The following is a 20,940-nucleotide window of genomic DNA, read 5'->3' as shown; positions in this document are numbered from 1 at the left end:
TCATCGATCTAAAGTTGCTTGTTCTGCACGCTCCACGTAACATGTCGTTCCTCAAAATTATTCATACACTGTATCCTAAAATGTCATTTTCGGTTTTCTGTATCATTTGAATGAATCAACAGTAATTTCTTCCTCTCTTGCCCTCACTGATTGACCACACATTCAGCGCAATATTGGGCTGCATTTTACGTTTTTGGTGGGTTGTTATGACCAGCCCCAGGTCGGGGTTCCCCAAAAGTTACTGATCTGGTCGAGACCCCTCGATTTGTCATGGTCCGACTGAGATAGTCTCAAACTGTCTCAAACCTGGGTGAGGGGGAATGACTGGCTCCGTGTCTTTACTCAACACACCCTCTGCTGGCAGCAACAAAAAGTTTTTCTAAAAAGGCTGTTTTCCCCTTGGGTACCTTTTCCGGGCCCAATAGGTCTGTTGAATATTAATAATACTAACCTTTTCTAAACGAGCCAATTTAACCAGGCTTTCTTGAGTTAATACAGAGTATCTACTAAAAAAAGTAAGGAGAGATGATAAAACACATGCATCTATATACACATGGATTAGAAATAAATATAAATGAAAGATTAGATTGAGGTGCGAGGAGTACAGGATGACGTGTTTTAGCCAATGTGATTTTTTCAGTGTAGTTGGCTTTTGCTGACCAATAGTTGACTCTTCGGTTCAATGTACCCTGTAGTTCCATAATGATTTCTGTTCTCTCCCAGCTGCTATCCTGTGTAGGCGCTGTCTTGGGCACCGTATTATCCTCAGTGTGTGCCAGCTGTTGTTTCTCAGCACACACACACACACAAACCAACCAGCAGCCAGACCGAGAGTGAGAGTCACAGAAGAACATTCCCCAGACAGGCCAGCAAACAGACTTTCAACTCCCAAAGCTGTATTCCAAGGGACTGGTATGGTTTTGTGTATCTTTATTGTCACAAGTAGGCTTGCATTAACAAAACAATGAAGTTACTGTGAAAAGCCCCCAGTCGCCACATTTCGACACCTGTTCGGGTACACCAAGGGAGAATTCAGAATGCCCAATTCACCTAACAGCACATCTTTCAGGACTTGTGGGAGGAAAGTGGAGCACCCGGAGGAAACCCACGCAGACACAGGGAGAGCATGCAGACTCCACACAGACAGTGACCCAAGCCGGGAATCAAACCTGGGACCCTAGTGCTGTGAAGCCGTAGTGCTACCGTGCTGCCCACATGTACTCGTCTGTCTCAGCCATTATAGGCAGGGACCTTGAGATGAGCTAGTCTTTATGTCCCCTCATCTTCCAGAGATGGCAATCAGTCTCACAAGTACCTTGGATTGTTTGGATGCACAGCTGCTCTATTGCTCTGCAGCAACCCGCTGCAGCCAGTCCAGTCAGTGGCTAATGGGGCATTCATCAGCCACCCTTGGTGTCTGAGCCCATTTAATTATACAACTTTTAAAGTCCATTATTTCCATGTATGACTTCCAGGTTTTTTCTATCATCCTGACAGGGGTAAGGGAAATGGAATGTGGAGTGAGTGATCCGCTCGTTCCCATTGTCTCAGCTAATTGATTAAACATCAGACAGCCAATTAGCAGCTGCCAGGCGAGAAGGTGGCAATTAACAGTATGAAGAGAAGGCTTTGTGCCCAATCGGGAATGTAGGCTGGGGAGGGATTATGCTGTGAACAGGGAGGCACTCATGTCTTCCAATTTAAACATCCCCTGTCCTCTAAATCTCTCTCCATGTTTTATGGCAGGCTCAAATGAATTCAAAACACATCTAAACACTGCCATCTTTACCTGGAGGCTCTGCTGCTACCTACAGCAATGGCCCCATTGGCTGTTCTTCTGTTTCTGTGTTGCCTCTTCATATTTGGGATAAAAGCACTCCCAAACATTTTCCCATCCACTGACCGAGAGATAGAACAGGTAAAGTAAAACTAGACACAATTGGGTCTCAATTGCTTCTGATTTCTGCCCCCGCTTGCCCTCCATAATATCGGAGACTGATATAATGGAGTTGGATTTCTGACACAATGTCATCACATGTATTTTTATTTGTGCAGGGTAGAGGAATCCATTCAAATAGTGACAGAAAAATCCCGCCTATATCGTTTCTGTAGATTAGTTGAGAATTTATTCATCTTCAAACGTAGGCCATTTCTTTTGATTCCATTATTTAGGACAAGGTGAAATAGTTTGTCGTGGTCTATATTGGCTTGTCCCTTTAGAGTCCTAAACACAATCATATCACCTCTCAACCATCTCTTTTATTGTGGAAACAGGTCGAGTTTACATAACTTCTTCATAATCCAATCCCGCCCCATCCCCTCAATCATTCTAGTCACATTCTTCCATTTCCTTTCACAAGGCTGTATTATCCTAATTGTACTGTGATGACCAGAATTGGGCACAGTATCCAGAGTGTTCCAACAACAATTTATAAATGGCAGGATTACCTCAGTATGGCTGAGTTTTAACCATTTAGTACATCCAATGATCTGATTTGTTTGACTTGCTACCACAGAGCATAGCTGCTATAGCTCCAATTTATTGAGACTATTCATTTAAGCCACATTGGAGAAATGGGGTAAAATTAACAACGAATTAGGATGGCACTTGCGGCTAAACATTCAGCTTGACAAAGTTTTTTGAATGTCTCATATATACCTCACGGTCAGAAAATTCCAAACGGAGATGCCAGGGCAAATCAAACGTGTTGAATGTTAATCTTTGCCGCTTAGAAATGAAACATTGTCTGGGCAGATTGTGGCGAAGAAATTGGGTCGGGTTAGTGGTATGATTGCTAAAGAACCCAGCAGAATCTGGTCTCTCTGCATCACCCTAACAAGGTTAATGTCTAAAGGGGTAATGGCAAAGGCTTACCCCATCGTTCTTGCATTGGATTGTGCTGTTACTAAGACATGTGTCGACCCACACACTGAAAAAGAACAACCGATATTATCAGGGAGCAGTGAAAATAAGGTGACCACGTCCAGAGAACAATGGAGATGCTAACTGATTTATTTCTAGGTATGTCACCAACAGCATGACCAACACACATACATATACATAGTCATTAAAAATCTTATTGCAATAGAAAAGGATTACTTTTTATATAAAAAAATGAAACTTCTTCAGCTCTTTTTAAAAAGCTCAGAGACCATGGCTTTTGAAATGAAAATACAGAAACCAAGTTCCTCAGGATACGAATGATTAGTTTAACAGTACGTCCTCCTAATACTCTAACGGCAGCAGCCCTTCATAGCTGGACCCAGCGTAGGGGTGGTCTCCTCTTGTTCTAACTTCCAGTTATTGTTTTTCCTGGGTATAAAGTTCCCTGTGTTACGAAATGATAGTAGAGATTATTCCATCATTTTAAAATGAATCACAATGTTTAATTCAATGCCACAACGTTTACGAACATCACTGGTGTGCCTTTAACTTCTTATGACGTGGAGATGCCAGCGTTGGACTGGGGTGAGCAGAGTAAGAAGTCTTACATCACCAGGTTAAAGTCCAACAGGCTCGTTTAAAGCACTAGCTTTTGGAGACAGCTCCTTCCTCAGGTGAATGAAGAAGGAGCTGCGCTCTGAAAGCTAGTGATTCGCAACAAACCTGTTGGACTTAACCTGGTGATGTAATACTTCTTACTTTAATGTCTTAGCTATTGTAGGAGGCCTTTTTAGCTTTATTGGTTCCTGCGCTGTGTCTAAATTGAGAGCGGCATGTTCAGAGGCCTCACCGAACCAATGTTCTGAAATAAAAATAGAAAATGCTGGAAATAGTATCTATGGAGAGGGAAAGGTTGGGTGGAATATCCACACACCTCCACTCACCCCCAACATATTTTCCAGCAGCAGAGGTGGCCCGCTATTCGGAGGCAGCAGGATCATCCAGCCCCACCAATGTCGAAGGGGATTTGTGTGCCCGCCCACACTCTCCGTCGCTGGGAAATGCACTGTTGCGGGCGCCATCGGCAGAATCAGCAGGGTCTGCCGGCGGGAAACGTTTGGCCAGTGTTTCGGGTTGATGACTGTTGGGCATTGCTAACTCTGTTTTTCTACCTATAGATGCTGCCTGACCTGCTGAGTAATTCCGGCATTTGTCGGCTTTGTATTTCTGGTTTCCAGCAGCTGCAGCATTTTGCTTTTCCATGTGTTGCCAGGCTAATTTGGATGGGACCAAAGGGACACTTCTCGAACAAAGATAGAGGGCGTGATTTAATGGTCTCGTCGCGCCCGACTCTCGAAGCGTCTCACGAGATTTGACGGAATCTCGTGAGACGTCGCGATCTGGATATCGCCCAGCATATTTACGTGAGCAATTAGGCTCATTTAAATATGTCTGCGCCAGATTCTTCCAAGGCCTGGGAACTAATGGCCACGCCTGGGAGACCTCACCAGGGCGCCGTTTAACACTGGTCTCCACAAACATGGACCAGGCATAAAGGCAGCTGGGGCGGGGTCTCCCCCAGACAATTAGAGAACCCCGGGTGGTCAGCCTCTGGGCAGGGTGGTACCCTGGTTTTCCCTCTGACACTTGGGCATCTTAACACTGCTTGGCTGACACCTTGGCATTTCAACTCAGGCACGCTGGCAGTGTCACCCTGGCACTGTCGGGGCACCCAGTTGGTACTGCCAGGGTGACAACCTGCCCAGGTGCCAGGTTGTTGATGCCAGAGGTCAGGCCCAAGGTGCCTTGTTCAAGAGGTAAGATGAGGGGGAGGCTCGAGCAGCCCGTAAAAGGTGCTGTACGGAGATCCAGAGGCTGTGGTGGGGTGGCTGAAGGGGATCAAAAGATCAGGGCGGCATTTAAAAATGGTGCGCCGATCCTGCACTGGTGAACTGAACCCGTCAGTGCAAGAAATGATGTCAGTGCAGCCTCGGTGGGGCATTTCCGGCGGAGGCCAAAATAAAGGCAAAGTGTCATTAAATAGCGGGGTCTTCCTCAGCACTGCAGGCATCAAGAAACACCACGCTAAAAGCGCCCAAAACGGTACTCTGTTTTTATCCTGTTAAATCACACCCAGAATTCTTGTTGGTTTCCACTCTTACCCATTGGAAAGCATCTCTGCCCAACTAGAGTAACATCCAACAATGAGCAAACTGAGAGCAACAACTGCAATGTCACCAAAATGTTCAAGTGTAAATGTCAACTGCATCAAAAGTTCAATCAGAGATTCCATTTGCTAACGTGAAAATGCGCATATGGGCAGCACTATGCCTCACAGCGTCAGGGACCCAGGATCAATTCCAGCCTTGGGTGACTCTGGAGTTTGCACATTCGCCCTGTGCCTGCGGGTTTCCTCCAGGTGCTCTGGTTTCCTCCCACAGTACAATGGTGTGCAGGTTAGGTGGTTGGGCATGATAAATTGCCCCTTAGTGTCCAAAAGGTTAGGTGGGGTTACTGGGGTACGGGGATCGGGTGGGGGTCATGTGCCTAGGTAGGGTGCTCTATCAGAGGGTCGGTATAGACTCGATGGGCCGAATGGCCTCCTTCTGTACTGTTGTGATTCTATGTTTCTACCCTTGACTAATATACGAGTTCAGTCATTGATCAAATGATCTAACTTCGTAATTCTTTAATAGGCTTGTGAACCACTGCAGAATGAGGTTTACTGAGAATACTTAATGACAATTCCATTGACATGAAGTAAGCTAGAGGGTCAATTTCAAAATTCAATGTCAATAACTCCCCTGCTCTTTGAATAAAGGCATGGGATCAGTCCCAAGATGTGTAGTTTAGGTTGATTGGCCATGTTAAATTGTTCCTTAATGTCCAACGGTTACGTGGGGCTATGGGGATGAGGCAGCGGATTGGGCCTAGGCAGCATGCTCTTTCGGACGGTTGGCACAAACTCGATGGGCTGAATGACCTCCATCTGCACTGTAGGGATTCTATGAAATTTTCTGTGAAATCTTTTAAATGCATCCGTGATGAGAGCATTGTGTCACTGAGCCCAGGCTCACACTGCTTGAACTATAACTGTGGTTCAGTCACTTGGAAATTATTTTCTTAAAAGGTACCATGTTCAAAGGCCATCAATAATATTAACTGCAGAAGTGCTTCAGCCAGTTAAAACTCTCTCACCATCTTTTGGTTCTTCTGTTTTAGAAAATGCTTTCCAACGATTTTCTTCCCATTGAAATCTTTCAGAGTCTGTATTTCACATTGTGTTTTGTCAGCGCTAAAGAAAAGCAATAAAAAACTGATCAAAGACATAACTCTTCATGTCATTCCCACATGATATAGGTTTGCCAGAATTCTATCCTTTTATCCAGCTCCTTGGGTTGGTAGTATATCAAGAAGCTGGCACTGAGGAAATCACACTTACACAAAAACAACATCAGACACAATGCAAATAAGTACCATCTCGTATAAATTGCATGGCCCCAAATTCAGGTGTCACTATTTTTGGGCATTATGGAGGAGGGAATAGGAAGGAGATTGTGAGGGGTTGGTGAAGTCTATAGCTTTCCCGACATTCATACATCTTACAATGTTGCTGGCATGAAGCCACAACCTGCTGGCGAAGAGTAGTCCAAAATCACCTTGCTGCGAATGTGACAGTGAGTGACCCACAAGGGCTAGAGATTGTCAGGTCAGCCCCAGGAACAGTTTGGGGTCAGGGAATGCAGAGCCATGGATGGGGATTCCGAGAGAACGCAGAGGCCGCCCTTGAGCTGGATATCCTGGGGGTCCATGTTGGGGATTGCAGAGGTTGGAATTGGAATTTGAAGTCAAGGTTTGTTGGGGGGAGGTGGAAAGAGCAGAAGGGAGTTTGTAGCTCAGGCTGGGAAGATTGGTTGTCAGTAGGGTTTCAGAAGTAACAGCATTGGAGAAATGACAATTGAGGCCATGTATATGAGTCAGGAGAACATTCTGGTGTATCCTGGCTCCTTATTCACATTTGGTCCACCCGCAATGGCTTTAGCTGGTCATATGAACACAAAAACATATGACTTGGGAGCAGAAGTAGGCCAATTGGCCCATTGAGCCTGCTCCGCTATTCAATAAGATGAACACTGATCTAATTTTAACCTCAAAACCACGGGCGCTATTCTCCGCTGCCCACGACAGGTCGGAGAATAGCGGGAGGGCCTTCCCGACATTTTTCCTGACCTCCCGCTATTCTCCCCCCCCCCCTCCCCACGGCCGCCCCACGACACGAATCGCTGCTCGCCGTTTTTTACGACGAACAGCGATTCTCCCCAGGCCGATGGGCCGAGTTCCCAGGCATTTACGGCCGTTTTCACGAACGCAAACACACCTGCTCTCACCGTTCGTGAAAACGGCCGCAAAGTGCCGTCCCGGACAACCATGGCACCGATTGGCATGGCTGCACCACGGCCATGCCAAGGGTGGCATGGGCCTGCGATCGGTGGGCACCGATCGCGGGCAGCGGGTCCGATACCCGCGCACTCTTTGTTCCTCTGCCGCCCCGCAGGATCAGTCCGTGGGGCGGCTGAGGGGCATGACGGCCCGCGATGCCATGCTTCACGGGGCCGCGCTGCTAACCCCGCCCGGGGGGGGGGAGAATCGGGTCCCGGGAGGGGGCGCGGAGGCTGCCGTGAAACACGGCCAGTTTCACGGCAGCCTTTACGGCTCGCCGCATTTGCGGAGATTTGCGCCCCAGATTCTTGCCCACCACAAAAAACTTTTCACCTCTTGCTTGTCTAGAATCTATCTTCTTCTGCCTTAAAGATAATTAAAACTCTGCCTCAACCAACGTTTGAGTAAGAAAGTTCCAAAGACTCACAACCCTCTCAGGGAAATATTTTTTTCTTCAACTCTGTCTTAAATGGGTGACCCCTTATTTTTAAACAGTGAGCCCCCAGTTCAAAATTCTCCCACCAGAGGAAACATAGGGGGGAATCTTACCAGAATTTGGCAAAGTGTCAGGCTCACACAGAAAACTGGTGTTGAACCCTCCAGTTCCACAGACAAGGGCCGGGATTCTCCGATATCCTGGCCAAGTGTTGACAGCGGCGTAAAAACCGGAGCGATCCACGCCGGCTTCGACAGGTAAAAAAGTGCGCCTATTCTGTGCAACAGAAGGGGCTAGCACGGGTGTCACAAGAAGTGCGACGGTGCGGCCCAGAATGGCGTCACAGACATACGCAGCGTAATCATCGTTAGCCGCGTCACAGTCAAATAGACGACACCCGCACACACACAGGCCGACGCTGCAAGATGGCCGTCCGCCGTGCAGCGCCGAGGTTCCAGGACTGGGATATGGAGACGTCCTGGACGCCGTGGAGCGGGGGGGGGGGCCCTATACCCTGGACAGGGCTGCAGGGTCGCAGTCAACACCGCCCGCCGTCTGTGGAGGGAGGTGGACGAAGCAGTCAGCGCCGTAGGAGGCGGGGGAAGGGTTGGGAGGAGGAGATGGGGGAAGGTGGGGAGGAGGTGGGGGAGGGGGTGGGGGGGGAGGAGGTGGGGCCAGCCCAGGACAAGCAGCCGGAGCCACAAAAATCTCAACGACCTAGTCAGGGCAGCCAGGGTGAGTACCCAGCACTGTACCCATGGCACCAACCCCCCAACCCTTCCACACTTGTGGCATCGCCCCCCTCCACATGGGGGGGGGGGGGGGGGGGGGCGGTACAACCCCAGCCGTGACCCACATGGCTGCACCCACCCATGCCAGCTGCATTGGCAGGAGGGCATGTGAACCAATACGAACATAGACCCAACCGCTGGGCTGCATTTATCTGTCCGCCCAAGACTGCTGATCTTTTTGTGGCCCCTCCCAGGAGAAGCGCGCCCATAACAACTGGGAGCGTACCAGGATTGGAGGGAGTCCACCGGAATTGCGCCCCCTCACCGTGCATGAACAGAGGACACTGGACATTGCAGGCGGACCTGAGGACTGGGAGGTTGCCGAGGCCGAGATCTCGGGCGCACCACCAAGTGAGATCCCCCTGCCTGGCCCTACCTCCTCCCCCCACCCCCCTCCCCCACCTCCTCCCCCCCCTTCCCCCACCTCCTCCTCCCAACACTTCCCCCACCTCCTCCCCCACCCCTTCCCCCACCTCCTCCCCCACCCCTTCCCCCACCTCCTCCCCCACCCCTTCCCCCACCTCCTCCCCCCACCTCTTCCCCACCTCCTCCACCCAACCCTTCCCCCACCTCCTCCCCCACCCCCTCCCCTTCTCCTCCCCCCCTTCCCCCACCTCCTCCTCCCAACCCTTCCCCCACCTCCCCCCCACCCCTCCCCCACCTCCTCCCCTACCCGTTCCCCCACCTCCGCCCCCCACCCGTTCCCCATCTCCTCCCCCCACCTGTTCCCCCACCTCGTCCCCACCCCTTCCCCCAGCTCCTCCCCCCCATCCCTTCCCTCACCCCCTCACCCCTTCCCCCACCCCCTCGGCCCACCCCTTCAGCCCCATCTGCGTGTCTAACCATGCATGCTGTATTATGTCTTGCAGGATCACACGCTGATCGACCCAGCCCAGCAGATGCAGCCCGTCCCCCTCCAGTGGCAGGGCGTCAACAGCCCAGAGAGCGACCCGGCCCATCAGGCATAGCCCACCCCCAGCCAGTGCCAGGGCGGCAACAGCCCAGAGAGCGACCCGGCCCATCAGGCATAGCCCACCCCCAGCCAGTGGCAGAGCGGCAACAGCCCAGAGAGCGACCCGGCCCATCAGGCATAGCCCACCCCAGCCAGTGCCAGGGCGGCAACAGCCCAGGGACACATCCAGCGATGGGGAGGGCAGCCACACCAACAGCCCTCCAGCCCAGTCGAGTCACGACGTCACAGCACAGGGGACGGAGAAAAAAGGGACCTACAGCAAGGACACGGACAGATAGGACACACCAACGCAGGACACCAGCACACAGGGGACGGACAGGCAGGACACCCACACACAGGGGGCGGACAGACAGGACACCCACACACAGGGGAGGGACAGACAGGACACCCACACACAGGGTACGGACAGACAGGAAACCCACACACAGGGTACGGACAGACAGGACACCCACACACAGGGTACGGACAGACAGGACACCCACACACAGGGCAGGGATGTGATGATATGATCTGCATACTCGTCTGCCATTGGGCCAGAACGTCGGCTTACCATTGGCCCTGGTCGGTCATGTGCCTCTCGACCGATTGGCCAAGAGGCTGAGTTAACCACGCCTCTATCAACGAGGTATAAATGCTCAGAAGCCTGACGATCGTTCCTTTCCACTGTAGACGATCGCCAGGCTGTGTTCTAGTTAATTAAAGCCTGACATTGGTAAATCACTCGCCTCGCGTGCAATCGATGGTGCATCAATTTAATTAACTACAACTTTGAAGATGGAGTTCCGCATCAAGCCCGAATGCCTCCGCATCAGCCCGCAAACTCCGAACTCTACAGAACTTTTCAAACTCTGGCTGACTTGCCTCGAAGGGTTCCTGGCATCTACAACCACCCCCCCCACCGGGGCACAGAAGCTGCACGTCCTCCACTCCAGCGTGGGTATTGCCGCTTACTCAATAATCCAAGACGAAACAGATTATGACGACGCTATACGGAAGCTAAAAGGACAATTCCTCAAACCGATCAACAGGGTATTCGCTCGACATCTGCTGGCCACCAGAAAGCAGGTCCCCGGTGAGTCTCTAGACCAATACGCCCGGGCCCTCTGTGCCCTGGGGAGAGGTTGCGCCTGTGAAGCGGTGTCCGCTACAGAGCACATGGAGCTACTCGTCAGAGACGCTTACGTGGCTGGGATGTTGTCCCCCGTGATCCGCCAGCGAATGCTGGAAAGAGACGAACTCAGTTTAACGGAGACACTGACTCTCTCCGCCTCCCTGGAGGCCGCAGATCAAAGCGCTCGCACCTATGACCCTGGCCAGGCCGCCTCCTGGCATGCTTCCCACCAGCTACCCACCGCTCCCGGCCTCCCTCAGGCTTGTGCCGCGGGGCGCCCCGATAAATCCGCGGGGCCCCGCTGCTACTTTTGTGGGTACGCTAAGCACCCTCGCTCGCGCTGCCCAGCCTGCTCCGCCCTCTGTAAGAGCTGCGGGAAGAAGGGCCACTACTCCACGGTCTGCCAGGCCAAATCGCTGGCTGCAGCGCTTCTGGAAGCTGCACAGCACTCTTCCCCCCTCCCCCAGGCCTCTGCAAACGGCCTGTGTGCCTCTCTCTCTCCTCCAGGGCCCCTCCAGCCGCTCCCGACTCGCGCCCCGCCGGCCGACATGCGCACCTCCCCGGCCCCTCCAGGCCTCTGCCTGCCCGCCGCGCACGTTTCTCCCCCCCGCCCCCGGGCTCCGGCGCCCGACCGCCTCGCCTCTCCGGGCCCCCCTGGTCCCTGCCTGCCCGCAGCGGCCCTGCTTCCCTCGCTCCCGGACCCCGGCTCCCCCCACCCCCGGGCCCCGGCGCCCGACCGGCTCGCCTCTCCGGGCCCCCCGGTCCCTGCCTGCCCGCAGCGCGACTCGGCTCCCCCCCGCACCCGGCCCGCGCGCCTTACCTCCGCCCACAGCTGATGCACCTAGCCGGCGTCCTGGAGCCGGCTTGTGCATCCCCACAGCTGATGCACCTAGCCGGCGTCCTGGAGCCGGCTTGTGCATCCCCGCAGCTGATGCACCTAGCCGGCGTCCTGGAGCCGGCTTGTGCATCCCCACAGCTGATGCACCTAGCCGGCGTCCTGGAGCCGGCTTCCGCATCCCCACAGCTGATGCACCTAGCCGGCGTCCTGGAGCCGGCTTGTGCATCCCCACAGCTGATGCACCTAGCCGGCGTCCTGGAGCCGGCTTCCGCATCCCCACAGCTGATGCACCTAGCCGGCGTCCTGGAGCCGGCTTGTGCATCCCCGCAGCTGATGCCGGTCACTCACCTCTTGGAGCCGGCCTGCGCGCCTCTCCGCTCACAGCGCCGGCAACGCTAGCTCCGCCTCCAGCGGCCACGAGGGCTTCCTGGCGCCGCCATCTTGGGGTGCCGACCCCACGTGCGGGTCCTGGGCGCCGCCATCTTGGGGCCCCTACCCCACGTGCGGGTCCTGGGCGCCGCCATCTTGGGGAACAGACCTCACCTGGGGATCCTGGGCACCGGCTTCCACATCTGCCACGCAAGGTCCCTCCAGCATGGAATCGGACAGCGACGACGGATTTTCTCCACGGCTCGCGGCCGTTCACCCCACATATGGATCCTGGCCACCGACTTCCACATCTGCCACGCAAGGTCCCTCCAGCATGGAATCGGACAGCGACGACGGATTTTCTCCACGGCTCGCGGCCGTTCAACTCGACCAGTCTCATCCACGCACGCTCGCCAAAACGACTACGCTGATCCACCTCAACGGCCACAAGACGGACTGCCTGCTGGACTCCGGGAGCACGGAAAGCTTCGTTCACCCTGACACGGTAAGACGCTGCGCGCTCCCTGTCCATCCCGTAACACGCAAAATTGGTTTAGCCTCAGGTTCGCACTCCGTCCACATCACCGGGTGTTGCATCGCGGACCTCACGGTCCAAGGGAAGGTTTTTAAAAATTATAAATTCCTTGTCCTCCCTGACCTTTGCGCACCGGCACTCCTAGGACTGGACTTCCAGTGCAACCTGCAGAGCTTGACTTTTCAATTCGGCGGCCCTATACCCCCCCTCACTGTCTGCAGCCTCGCGTCCCTCAAAGTGGACCCTCCCTCCCTGTTTGCTAACCTCACCCCCGATTGCAAACCCGTCGCCACACGGAGCAGACGGTACAGCGCCCAGGACCGATCCTTCATCAGGTCCGAGGTCCAGAGGTTGCTGACGGAAGGGGTCATCGAGGCCAGCAACAGTCCCTGGCGAGCCCAAGTGCTGGTGGTCCGGACGGGGGAGAAAAACCGGATGGTCATCGATTATAGCCAAACCATCAATCGGTTTACGCAACTGGACGCGTATCCTCTCCCCCGTATCTCTACCATGGTAAACGAGATCGCGACATACAAGGTCTTCTCCACTGTGGACCTTAAGTCCGCTTACCACCAGCTCCCCATCCGCGCGAGTGACCGACTGTACACCGCGTTCGAGGCTGACGGGCGCCTCTACCACTTCCTTAGGGTTCCATTCGGTGTCACGAATGGGATCTCGGTCTTCCAACGGGAGATGGACCGAATGGTCGACAAGTACGGATTACAGGCTACCTTCCCGTACCTTGATAATGTCACCATCTGCGGCCACGACCAGCAGGACCATGACGCCAACCTCCAGAAATTCCTCCAAACCGCAAAACTCCTTAACCTCACGTACAATAAGGATAAATGCGTGTTTAGCACCGACCGCCTAGCCATCCTCGGCTACGTAGTGCGTAACGGAGTGATAGGCCCCGACCCCGAACGCATGCGCCCCCTGATGGAACTCCCTCTCCCCAATACCCCCAAATCCCTCAGACGCTGCCTAGGGTTTTTCGCATACTACGCCCAATGGGTTCCCAACTACGCGGACAAGGCCCGTCCCCTCATGCAAACCACGACCTTCCCGCCGTCGACGGAGGCCTGCCAGGCCTTTAGCCGCATCAAAGCGGACATCGCAAAGGCCACGATGCGTGCCATCGACGAGGCCCTCCCCTTCCAGGTCGAGAGCGACGCTTCAGAAGTAGCTCTGGCGGCCACCCTGAACCAAGCGGGCAGACCCGTGGCCTTCTTCTCCAGAACTCTCCAGGCTTCCGAACTCCGCCACCCATCTGTGGAAAAGGAAGCCCAGGCCATAGTCGAAGCCGTGCGACATTGGAGGCACTATTTGGCCGGCAGGAGGTTTACCCTCCTCACAGACCAACGGTCAGTAGCCTTCATGTTTGATAATGCACAAAGGGGCAAGATCAAAAATGACAAGATTTTACGGTGGCGGATCGAGTTGTCCACGTACAACTATGATATCTTGTATCGTCCTGGGAAGCTCAATGAGCCTCCTGATGCCCTGTCCCGCGGTACCTGCGCCAGCGCGCAGATAGACCGCCTCCGCTCCCTCCACGCAGACCTCTGCCATCCAGGGGTGACCCGCCTACACCACTTCATTAAGGCCCGCAACCTGCCCTACTCCATCGAGGAAGTCAGGTCAGTAACCCGTGACTGCCACATCTGCGCTGAGTGCAAACCGCACTTCTACCGCCCCGAGCGCGCACACCTGATCAAAGCATCCCGCCCCTTCGAACGTCTTAGCATTGACTTCAAGGGGCCCCTTCCCTCTAACAACCGCAACATTTACTTCCTGGCGGTTATCGACGAACACTCCCGCTTCCCCTTCGCCATTCCCTGTCCCGACATGACCACATCGACCGTCATTAAGGCTCTCCATCTTCTCACTGTTCGGCTACCCCGCGTACATTCACAGCGATCGGGTGTCCTCATTTATGAGCGACGAGCTGCGTCAATTCCTGCTCGACAGGGGCATCGCCTCTAGCAGGACGACCAGCTATAACCCCCGGGGTAACGGACAGGTCGAGCGGGAGAATGGTACCATCTGGAAGACCATACTACTGGCCCTCCGGTCTAGAAATCTCCCTATTTCCCGATGGCAAGAGGTGCTCCCCGATGCACTGCACTCTATCCGCTCACTCCTCTGTACTGCAACTAATCAGACGCCTCATGAGCGTCTTCTTGTTTTCCCCAGGAAGTCGTCCTCCGGATCCCCTCTCCCGACGTGGCTGGTCACCCCCGGACCCATCTTGCTCCGGAAGCACAAGTCCGATCCGTTGGTGGAGCATGTCCAGTTACTCCACGCTAACCCGCAGTACGCGTATGTGGAGTACCCCGACGGTCGGCAGGACACGGTCTCCCTCCGGCGTGCAGCCCCCCCCCCACCACAGACCCCCCTCCCCTTTTTCACCCCAGCACCCCACTCAGCTTCCCCATCCCTCATCCATGGCGTCTCCGCGGCCAGCTCAGGTGACGGAGACTACTCGAGGTCTATCGCTCCCGGACTCCAGGACATCAGCAGGACCATCAGCCGATCCGACGACACCTCCTCCACTACGGCGCTCTGCCAGGACGTCAAGGACCACCAAACGACTGATCGAATCCATCTAGAGTTCTACGGTCCCATGGACTTCCTTTTGTAAATATTGTTATGTCTGGGCCAGTGGCAAGCCCCCAAATTCGACAAGGGTACGGAGAGAAAATTATTCTCCCGACGGCTACTCATATCATCAGTTCTTCCCCCCCCCCCCCCCGGGTCTCGTTCACACACACCCCCCCCCCGCCTTCCTTCTCCGTAAGGGGTGAATGTGATGATATGATCTGCATACTCGTCTGCCATTGGGCCAGAACGTCAGCTTACCATTGGCCCTGGTCGGTCATGTGCCTCTCGACCGATTGGCCGAGAGGCTGAGTTAACCACGCCTCTATCAACGAGGTATAAATGCTCAGAAGCCTGACGATCGTTCCTTTCCACTGTAGACGATCGCCAGGCTGTGTTCTAGTTAATTAAAGCCTGACATTGGTAAATCACTCGCCTCGCGTGCAATCGATGGTGCATCAAGGGACAGACAGGACACCCACACACAGGGTACGGACAGACAGGACACCCACACACAGGGTACGGACAGACAGGACACCCACACACAGGGGAGGGACAGACAGGACACCCACACACAGGGGAGGGACAGACAGGACACCCACACACAGGGGGCGGACAGACAGGACACCCACACACAGGGGGCGGACAGGCAGGACACCCACACACAGGGGACGGACAGGCAGGTCACCCACACACAGGGGAGGGACAGACAGGACACCCACACACAGGGGACAGTCAGGACACCCACACACAGGGAACGGACAGACAGGACACCCACACACAGGGTACGGGGAGTCAGGACACCCACACACAGGGAACGGACAGACAGGACACCCACACACAGGGTACGGGGAGTCAGGACACCCACACACAGGGGGCGGACAGACAGGACACCCACACACAGGGGGCGGACAGGCAGGACACCCACACACAGGGGAGGGACAGACAGGACACCCACACACAGGGTACGGGGAGTCAGGACACCCACACACAGGGGAGGGGCAGACAGGACACCCACACACAGGGGGCGGACAGGCAGGACACCCACACACAGGGGAGGGACAGGCAGGACACCCACACACAGGGGGCGGACAGACAGGACACCCACACACAGGGGAGGGACAGACAGGACACCCACACACAGGGTACGGACAGACAGGACACCCACACACAGGGTACGGACAGACAGGAAACCCACACAAAGGGGAGGGACAGACAGGACACCCACACACAGGGTACGGACAGACAGGACACCCACACACGGGGGAGGGACAGACAGGACACCCACACACGGGGGAGGGACAGACAGGAAACCCACACACAGGGGAGGGACAGACAGGACACCCACACACAGGGTACGGACAGGCAGGACACCCACACACAGGGGAGGGACAGACAGGACACCCACACACAGGGTACGGGGAGTCAGGACACCCACACACAGGGGAGGGGCAGACAGGACACCCACACACAGGGGGCGGACAGGCAGGACACCCACACACAGGGGAGGGACAGGCAGGACACCCACACACAGGGGGTGGACAGGCAGGACACCCACACACAGGGGAGGGACAGACAGGACACCCACACACAGGGTACGGACAGACAGGACACCCACACACAGGGGGCGGACAGGCAGGACACCCACACACAGGGGAGGGACAGACAGGACACCCACACACAGGGTACGGACAGACAGGAAACCCACACACAGGGGAGGGACAGACAGGACACCCACACACAGGGTACGGACAGACAGGACACCCACACACGGGGGAGGGACAGACAGGACACCCACACACAGGGGGCGGACAGACAGGACCACACACAGGGGACGGACAGGCAGGTCACCCACACACAGGGGAGGGACAGACAGGACACCCACACACAGGGGGCGGACAGACAGGACACCCACACACAGGGGGCGGACAGGCAGGACACCCACACACAGGGGGCGGACAGGCAGGACACCCACACACAGGGGAGGGACAGTCAGGACACCCACACACAGGGTACGGGGAGTCAGGACACCCACACACAGGGAAGGGACAGACAGGACACCCAGACACAGGGGAGGGACAGTCAGGACACCCACACACAGGGTACGGGGAGTCAGGACACCCACACAGGGGCTGGACGGACAGGACACCCACACACAGGGGGCGGGGAGTCAGGACACCCACACACAGGGAACGGGGAGTCAGGACACCCACACACAGGGAACGGGGAGTCAGGACACCCACACACAGGGGGCGGGGAGTCAGGACACCCACACACAGGGTACGGGGAGTCAGGACACCCACACACAGGGGGCGGGGAGTCAGGACACCCACACACAGGGGAGGGACAGACAGGACACCCACACACAGGGGAGGGACAGACAGGACACCCACACGCAGGGGAGGGACAGACAGGACACCCACACACAGGGGAGGGACAGACAGGACACCCACACACAGGGGAGGGACGGACAGGACACCCACACACAGGGAACGGGGAGGGACGGACACCCACACACAGGGAACGGGGTGTCAGGACACACCACCGCAGGGGACCCCGGACTTCGGGTCCGATGAGGACATTGATATAACGCCACTGCTGTCTCCTACACCCTCCACCATCGCAGAGACTCTCCCCTCGGTTGGGCACTTTAATGATGAGGCTTCTGGGACACTCACTGGTGAGAACCACACAGCCATCCCGGTACAGCAGGTGGTGGTAGGAGCAGCTGAGGGGCCGGACAGTCGGAGTGCAGACCAGCCCAGCAACTAGCTGCCGCCCAGACGTGTCCCGGGTTCCTGGAGTTCCCACACCCACCCATAGACCCAATGCAGTCAGCGGCCCAGGGACAATAGAAGTGGGTGACGGCCGGCTTCCAGCACCTGCAGACGCAGGTGGAGGAGTCCAACCATGTGCAGGAGCTGGGAGTGGTGCCGGTCATGCGTGCCACCCAGGCTGAAACCGCACGGGTGGCGTCCGCAGTGAAGGCAATGGGGGCAAAGGTGTTGGACATGGGTCGGAGTATGCAAGGCCTGGGGCTTTCTGTGCAGGCAGCATCCATGGCCCAGGTCATGGCTGCCCTCTTACAGGCAGCTATCAGCCAGAGCCAGCTGCAGATCGCAGCGGTGCTCAGCACCGTGGCCCAGTCTCAGCAGGCCATGGCCCAGTCTCAGCAGGCCATCGCTGAGGGCATTGGCGCCATTGCCCACATGCTGGCCGGCATCGCACGGACCCAGAGAGGGATAGCCAACTCCCTGAGCTCCTTGGCTGCTAACTTGCGGACCCTGGTCGATACCAGAGCGGGCCTCCAGGACCAGCAGTGCCAAGTGCCGGAGGTGCCTTGGGTGTTGGATCCGCTCGCACCCCTGACCCATGGAAAGCCCCGGGGCCATAGGGCACCCCGAGGGAGGAGGAGGTGCTGGGACCCGTTCCAGGTCCCCCTGCAGGGGAGGTCTCAGAACACTTCGACACCTCGGACTCCCCCCCCCTCCTTCCGTCCCAGGTGCATCTGGTGGGCAACGGGCAGAACAGGGTGGCAGTTGCCATCCCAGTCGCCCGAGGAGCAATCTGGCCCATCCAGGCCGGGTCGCCTCAGGAAACGACCGCCGAAGGGGACCCTAGTCACAGGGCAGGAGTCACAGCAGTCCACCTACACTTCTGGTTGACGCCGCTTTAAAGGATGTTTGATCCACGCCGGTGTGAACGGTGGTCACGTCGGTGGGACTTCAGCCGATCTGGGCTGCAGAATCGCTGCAGGCCCAGGTACCAGTACGTCGCGCACTTCTGCCGATTCTCCTGCACGCACGCCGCACGCCGCATTCGCGCGGTTCTGTCCGGGTCGGAAAATCGGCCTCCCGGCGTCTGAGCGGTGTGGCGGGAATTTCCCGTGCCCCTGGTGATTCTCCGACCCGGTGCGGGCTGGGATAATCCAGGCCAAGTTTTCTCACGGAATCTTCTGCTTCTTTGCCAAAAACAATGAGTGTCCGTGGTTTATGTCATTACTCTGGTGGGAAGCAGCCTCATAAGAGTTGGGAACCAGCTCCAAGTTGATTGGGGCACCTTTGTTAAAGGATGCTCCGATCAGCATTGGAGTTGAACGGCCCCTAACAAACATCGCTGACATAGCACCCCCCACGCAGGACATTCATTGCTGGAAAACTCCTTCCCCCCACATGACATTCATCGCTGGACTCCTCCCCCCACCCCCCCCCCCCCCCACCCCCCAATCTTTGCTCTCCCCCTCAACATAGCTCAAATTACCCCTCCACATGGGTCTCCCATATGGTTCGTCTCCTGGCACAGGGTTGCACTGCCAGTTTACAATGCAGGTACTTGGTAGTTGTCTTGTTATGCTCTTGGCGTAGCATAAGCGGCTTCCTTGATGTGCACAAAGGAAGGTTCAGACGTGGAGATAACTTCAACACGTTTATTGAACTATTTACAATTCGCCTCCTTGGATTCGCCACTTCTGTTAATCCTGCTATAGCTACTCAGACTATTTAATCAGTTTGCTACAATCCACGTGGTGGGTGTGATCAACCCTGTGTCTGTACTCACTAAGTGTCTCCACTGGAAAAGAGTCAGATCATGTGTGCTGTGTCCTTTATATATGGGTTGGTGTAATGCCCTCCTGTGGTAGTGTCACCTCTGTGTGTATTGTGAATGCCCATTGGTTGTGTCCTATCTAACTGGCCTATTGGTTAAATGTCTGTGTGTCATGTCTCTGGTGCTCCGTCTAGTGCCTAGCTAGTCTACGTGTACTTACATTAACCCCTTGTGTATCTATAGTGATGCATATCACCACAGTAGTGTCAACCTGGCACTGCCAACCTGGCCGTGCCCGGGTATGTCCCTCTACCCACCCACCCCCCCTGCGACCCCAGAGGGGCCCCTCGACTGCCTAAAGCCTGGCCAAAGATGTTGTAAATCTCACCAAAGGGAGGTCATGTCAGCAAAGTATGAATATTTAGTGAGGGGTTCATTTGGCATGGGGGCCACTAATAACACTTACAAGTATTAAAATTATGTTCACACCCTTTATGGGCATGAATCTTGTGACGTTGCTGGCGAGGAGCGGGGAAAATCATGAAATGTGACCTCCAGCGAAAATCGCAGTTCCCGATTCCCGTGAGATTTTCCACCCTCACCGCAGATCCCACAGGCAACAAGTGCCGGCCTAAAGATTCCACCCGCATCCAACCCGTCAGGTCCCCTCAGGATCTTCAATCAAATTGCCTCTTGCTCTTCTAAATACCACTGAACACCAGCCTAGCCTGTCCGGCCTCTCCTCAAAAGACAACCTTCCCTGATTAGTCTGGTAAACCTCGGAATTGTTTCCAACACATATACTGTTTACTTTAAGTAAGGAGACCCAATACTGCACACATTACTTCAGATGTGGTCTCAACAATGCCCTATGTCACTGAAGTATGACCTCCTTAAACTTGTATTCAATTCCCCTTGCAGTGAACAATAATTCAATTAGCTTTGCTAATTACTTGCTATACCTGCATACTAACACGGTCGCATAGTGGTTAGCACTATGGCTTCACAGCACCAGGGTCCCAGGTTTGATTCCTGGCTTGGCTCACTGTCTGAGTGGAGTCTGCACGTTCTCCCCGTGTCTGTGTGGGTTTCTTTTGGGTGCTCCGGTTTCCTCCCACAAGTCCTGAAAGACGTGCTATTAGATAATTTGGACATTCTGAATTCTCCCTCAGTGTACTCGAACAGGTGCTGTAGTGTGGCGACTAGGGGAATTTTCACAGTAATTTCATTACAGTGTTAATGTAAGCCTACTTGTGACAATGAAGATTATTATTTTTTTAAATACCTTTTGTGATTCATGCGCTTGGACACCCCTGCATCTCAGAACGCTGCAGTTTAGTTAATATTATTATCTAAATTACCATTTAGATAATGTGCTTCTTTTTTATCCTAACTGCCAAAATGGACAATCTCAGAT

The 20,940-nt window shown here is 55.0% G+C and overlaps 1 protein-coding gene across 1 annotated transcript in view; it reads right to left on the bottom strand.

The window, feature by feature from the left end:
* Positions 1–3,003: 3,003 nt before the first annotated feature.
* LOC119964167 (homeodomain-interacting protein kinase 4-like) overlaps positions 3,004–20,940 on the bottom strand; it is a 44,399-nt gene continuing 26,462 nt past the window's right edge. The window contains exons 5-6 of the mRNA XM_038793459.1: positions 6,083–6,179; positions 3,004–3,329 (exon numbers count right to left, since the gene is read on the bottom strand). Of these exons, the coding sequence (XP_038649387.1) occupies positions 3,291–3,329; positions 6,083–6,179 (136 nt within the window). The 3' untranslated portion in view covers positions 3,004–3,290. The remainder of the gene's footprint in view (positions 3,330–6,082; positions 6,180–20,940) is intronic.

Source organism: Scyliorhinus canicula, chromosome 4 (assembly GCF_902713615.1).
Source record: "Scyliorhinus canicula chromosome 4, sScyCan1.1, whole genome shotgun sequence".
NCBI lineage: Eukaryota > Metazoa > Chordata > Chondrichthyes > Carcharhiniformes > Scyliorhinidae > Scyliorhinus > Scyliorhinus canicula.
This window is presented reverse-complemented; position numbering and strand designations above follow the sequence as displayed.